Raw genomic sequence first — 5,591 nt, 5'->3', positions numbered from 1 at the left:
CCTTGGGGGCCAGAAAGGTACTAAGTAGCTCTCTCTACGTGTTATCGTGCACGCTTTTGTGTGTGTGTGTGTTTGTGTGTGTTTTTGCGTGTGTGGAGAATAACCCGAGAGGCCCAGCTAGTTACAGCCTCTCTGCTGGAGACCACCACTTCCACAAAACAAGCATTGTTGGTACAGAACTCCAGACAGTGGAGACACACACTGGAAATAGCTTGTATGCACACATGCACACACACAAAATAAAAAAAAATACATACACAGCAGAGAGAGGACTTTGCTGAGTTTAGATCCACCAACCCCAGCAGAGGCCATGTTCTGTTTGCCATGAATAAAATCACAGTAAGTCCTTCAAAAGAGTTTCATCTCACAGTCTTTCACTACCAACTCTCTCTCTCTCTCTCTCGCACACGGAGAAAAACAGCACACAGCATAAAATGTGGATCACTGTCCTAACAATAGCCCTTGGGTGGTTGGTCAGACTATTATTGTAGGTATTTCTATGCTAATTATGTGTGACTGAGAGCGTGTCAAAAGCAGTTACTGGAAATAATGTGGTGAGCTGGAAATTGTGAGGTGGAATTACTTTGCCCACAAATAGAAAAAACACAGTTTGTTGAGTTTGCTAAACAACTGAGTTCAAGTTTACTCCTGAAACTTGATCTGTGTTTGTGTTTCACTAATGCAAAAGAGCATAAGGACATCATCAACAACAACACCATCAGAGTCTGTGTGTGCGTGCGCGCGTGTGGGGGAGGAGGAGGGGGGGGGGGGGGGTGAACATCATGACCTCCACTTCTGGCTCCGCGCTCTGCCGAGTACTCGTTGGCTCACATGAGTATACGTCAGCGCCTCTCACCGCTCCGGTATAACCCCCTCAAGCCTCTGGCGCTCACAGAGACTCAAGTGTAAAAGTAGCAGCTCTAACTGTTGCCACGGACTAAAACATTCAGCATCCAGGTCCTGCACAGCTGACAGAGAAGAGAGAGACGCGCTGGTGAAAGTGAGAGGAGAGGTGCAGCATTTGCGCACTGCTTTTCTAGTCTGGATTGCTTTGGCGCGACTTTGGATAGTTTTGCCTCTTGGACTTTTTGGGGGTTTTTTTTTAAATTTTGCCTTCATTTCAACACTGAAATGGCAGCTCTCGGCACGAGTTCCTCGCACCTGTTCCTGGTGATGTTTAACTGTTTCCTGGGCGCAGCATCGTTTAGGACAGTAACCGAAGATGGCAATTTCCTCCAGCCCTCGTCGAATCAGTTCTCGGATGACCTGGGGGAGGAAGTGGTCTCTCAGCACATGTACAGGTTGTACGAGAAATACAACAAGGAAAACCGCCTGAAAGAGGGAAACACCGTTAGGAGTTTCAGAGCTAGCCAAGGTGTGTGAAAATAACAGCGTTCAATCTATAGCCTTAATCAGAAGAGCTCCAAAAGCTTTCATTTATATTTAATAATGGAATCAAAAATTTAAAAAAATAAAATAAAGGTGTGGGTTATTCTTGGAACTCTAATCCAACACAAACATATAAATGTGTTGGGAGAAGTGTCTGATCCTCACCATTAGAAGTGCAAACACTCTGGGGTTGCGTGTCTCGTCCAGATGCTTTAAATAGGTGCGATTGTTTTGGAACAGTCTGAGAATGTATTTAAATGATTTTGGGACACTGCGGGCACGCTGTGTTTGTGGTAGCAGCTGTGCCCCTTGTGCGCACAGTCTGATCAATTACCCCAGACAGACGCGCAAGAATGCACGTGATTCCCTGCGTGCAGTGTCCGGTAAAATATATCACAGTGAAACCTAAGGGACAGTCGGCCTCTGCGGTTAATACAGGACAAGAGTAACGTCCTGGAGTCGAGAGAATTAAAGCACAGTCGTCCCTCTCTGTCTGCTGTTTTTATAAACACAATTCACAGGCACGTACATCCTACATAGCTCTCAGATAACATATCATAACACTAGTGTATTTTTACTGCAAAAGCTTGGTGTAACCCAAGCAGAGATGTAGGAGGTTTTTTTTTTTTTTTTTTTTGCAACAATGTAATATCTGTTAAAACAGTTGATTATGTCTTGGTGTCTGGGTAGACACTGCAGGCTGTATTAAACTTAAGGGGAAGCTTTAAGAGAAACTGAGGTAAGCATTTCCATATGCAGGCGATTCCAGGGTAATGTATATCTTTTGAGTCAGTCTATACTTCCGCTGAACTCTTACACAATGAACAATAACTCTGCTGTTGAAGTAAATGTTCATCATGAATATGTAGCTCTCTGTTCCCCGCCGCCCCCTCCACCCCTCCACCTTTGCCAGCCAGATCCGCGGAGTCTGGTTCCTCTTAAGGGCACCTTCTGAAATCCTACCAAGCAATGAAGTTGTGCACCAGACACTGAGCTCAGTCATGTAACACAACAGTTTAAAGAGAGGTGTTTAATTGTCCCACATTTCTTTTAGATTTTACCACAGATACGGGCTTTCGCTGTAATATGTTAACCATTTTCCAAATGCCTTTCCTTTTCATGTGGGAATTCATTAATGTTCGTTTCCATCGGAGTCAATCAAACTTTATCTAGATTATCACTTAAAGCTCAAATGCCTGAGTTCAAATAAGGTTCAGTTCCTGTTGCCATTGCCTGTGCTGGCAGATGTTTCTATTTTCTAATCACAGTATATGTACTGTCCCAAAAGTCAAACATCCAGAAAGTCAGACTAATTTAGGCTAAATTATCCACTCCAAAAAACAGCACTCAAAAGCTTAAGAGTGATTTAAAAAAAAAAAAAAAACTGCAAAACTGTTTCTGAGTAAATCTGCAAAAAGCATTTCTGGATTTTAAGACGGTGAAATGGAATAAAACAAAAGTTTGCAGAGTGCTTTTCACCTGCCTGCCTCACACTGACTGGCTGATTGATTATTTTTGCAGGTTCTGCTGACCACAGGATGATGTACCGACTAAACCTTACAACCCTCCAGGACTCAGAGGTCATCCTCTCTGCCACATTCCACTTCCTGCTGAACAGACACTCGTATCAAAAACCCTGGTTCTGTAAACGCTTCAAGAGCTCAACCTGCCGCTCCTCAGCCGTGCACCCTTCTCTGTCTATCAGCTTGCTCCTTTATTCCTTCTCCTCTGGGTCAGAGGTCAGATCTGGGTCAATGGGGTCATTTCTAGGCAATGTAACCTTCCACCCCCACAGGAGAGGGGTGTGGCAGATGAAAGATGTGACCCAGGTCATTAAGGAGGCGCGGGACAGGGGTCATCTGTTGGTGTCAATTGAACTGGAGTTAAGGCAACAGTTCAGGACGAAACCAGAGGAGATCCTCTCTGCTGGCAGTATGCCCTACCTGTTACTGTATGCAAATGACCAAGCCTTAGACGAGCCCAATAGTGTGGCTGCAAGCCTACAGAGATATGACCCGTTTAACGAGGGAGGAGAGCCCTCATATTCCTCTCAGCTCCTGCACAGACCTAACTCCTCACCAGAGGTGAAAGGACGCGTGAGAAGGGAAGCAAATCTGCTCTCTGACCCCATCCAGAACAATGAGCTGCCCGAGGTTGACTACAGACCTGATTCATACAGGAAAGATGACCTTTGGAAGAGCACATGGTACCTGACACTCAAACACAAGACTAAACCAGGAAGGAAGGAAAAGAAGAGGAAGAGCGAGGAGGAAAAAGATGTGGAGCAAGTTAGAAAAGCGCATGAATCTCAGGTTTTGAAAGATGGAGAAAGAACATCACAGGGCATCAAAACCAATGATTCAACTGTGGAAAATCTCAAAGATAGCCACAAACTGACTGTCAGTGATGGGCAAATGCATGAGAGGAGAAATGAGGGAAAAGATGGAAAGAAGCACAAGGGAAGCACAAATACACTGTCACCTGTTCTGAGGTTTGATGAACAAACAATGCGCAAAGCCAGGAGGCGGCAGTGGAGTAACACCCAGCACAAAGGCTGTTCGAGGAGGAACCTCAGAGTGGATTTCACAGATATTGGCTGGAATGAGTGGGTCATAGCACCCAAAGCCTTTGATGCTTACTATTGTGCTGGCACATGTGGCTTTCCCATGCCCAAGGTAGGAGCACAATCATCCAAGCCGTGTTATGTAGGTTCTTTTGGTTCACGTGAGCTACACTGATAACCTTAATGTGCACTTTCTAATCTCTCGTATTTATTTTCTCATTTGCATGTTTCTCCTTCACTCAAACTTTTCCAGGTGGTGAAGCCAACTAACCATGCCACCATTCAGAGCATAGTCCGGGCAGTTGGAATTATCCCTGGGATTCCTGAGCCCTGCTGCGTACCAGAAAATATGAGTCCCCTGGCTGTGCTCTACCAGGATGAATCCAGAAACCCAGTGCTCAAGGTTTATCCTAACATGACTGTCCAGTCCTGCTCCTGCAGATAAAAAAGAGCTGGAAACAGATTGAAGAGAAACAGAAAAACTGGACTAACATGGACACAACCATACCTCTGTTAAGCGGTTTCCTGATATTGAAAAACAGAGTCACTTTGGCTGTCATTATTCCTAGAGGAACATAGGCTATAGTGAAATTACTTCCATCTCTTCTGTCCCGGGGCAGCAGAGTTGAAGAGACACATTGTCTGGCATCTGCGCCCGCAAGAGGAACAGAGTCACACATGTAAAGTTGATGCTCCACATGTGTAACAGAAAAGAAATACATAAAAAGCCCAGTAGTTTTCATTCTGTTTGAAATAATATTGATGTTTCATGGACAGAAATATTTAAGGGATTTTTTTTGTTGTTTTTAATGGCAGAATGTACTTATTTTTCAAACAGCTCACAGTGAGTTTGTGTTCACGTTTTCTTTGGATGCAAAGACTTTAAGTAAGAGACTGTTACTGTGTCATCAGGCAGCTTATGCGAAAACATACAAACAGTGGAGATGATGAAAAATGTATGCATTTTTACATACTCTGTATAGCTGTTCCTACTTTTAAACTAATCACGCCACATTGTACATATATGTGACGTTGCAAGATATTGTACTTTATTGCTCTTTATATCTTAAAAAGGAAGTATCCAATGAACTGTGGAGAGCATCTGGAATTCATTTGCACCCACCCGCCCCCTCATAACACTTCAAGAATGTTATAATGAAACCAGAAATATTTTTCTATTTTAAATGTGAAACTTGGTTTAAAAAAAAAGATAATTTCTCATGGTTAGATTATATGTATGATTAGATGAGATTGTACATGTGTATTGTTTAAATTATGAAAAGGTAGCATTCTATAAGTTAGAATAAAGACATAATTTAATCCAAATGCTCTTGCTGGAACATTATTGTTTCACACAGTTTGTTATTCTTGGACATTATCGTGCGTAATGCTTGATTCGTCAGGGTGAACTTTTCTGTCAAAACAATCCTAAAAGGGCACCGCTGTTTCAAAATAGCCGAGCACAAAAGCAGGAAGGTTCCACTCAAAGATAGCCGACATTCCCCGAGAGCCCCCTTGAACCCATTATTACACCTCACCAAAGGCTCATGCGTCTGTTGTTCTTCAAATAATGTGACTGATGCGGCCGCCGCGGGTTAATGGTTGATGGAGGAAGCAGGCAAGCGCATATTAGGACGTC

General features: G+C 43.5%; 1 protein-coding gene across 1 annotated transcript; it reads left to right on the top strand.

The window, feature by feature from the left end:
• The first annotated feature begins 878 nt into the window (after positions 1–878).
• gdf10a (growth differentiation factor 10a) lies at positions 879–5,278 on the top strand. The gene is made up of 3 exons (XM_085296953.1): positions 879–1,375; positions 2,911–4,064; positions 4,206–5,278. Exons 1-3 carry the CDS (start codon positions 1,132–1,134, stop codon positions 4,395–4,397), a joined length of 1,590 nt encoding a protein of 529 aa, XP_085153079.1. The 5' UTR covers positions 879–1,131; the 3' UTR covers positions 4,398–5,278.
• Positions 5,279–5,591: the final 313 nt, after the last annotated feature.

The sequence above is a fragment of the Mchenga conophoros genome, linkage group LG13 (genome assembly GCF_057382185.1).
Source record: "Mchenga conophoros isolate Kocher_MC1m ecotype Shallow Benthic linkage group LG13, M_conophoros_male_GT1.1, whole genome shotgun sequence".
NCBI lineage: Eukaryota > Metazoa > Chordata > Actinopteri > Cichliformes > Cichlidae > Mchenga > Mchenga conophoros.
Note: the sequence above shows the minus strand (reverse complement) of the source record. Positions and strands in the feature narration are given on the sequence as shown.

Excerpts from the sequence above, each read along its gene's own strand:
- gdf10a (XM_085296953.1), top strand. The coding sequence starts at position 1,132 with ATGGCAGCTCTCGGCACGAGTTCCTCGCACCTGTTCCTGGTGATGTTT. Across the intron at positions 1,376-2,910 it reads GAGTTTCAGAGCTAGCCAAG|GTTCTGCTGACCACAGGATG; the intron begins GTGTGTGAAAAT and ends TTATTTTTGCAG. Across the intron at positions 4,065-4,205 it reads GTGGCTTTCCCATGCCCAAG|GTGGTGAAGCCAACTAACCA; the intron begins GTAGGAGCACAA and ends AAACTTTTCCAG.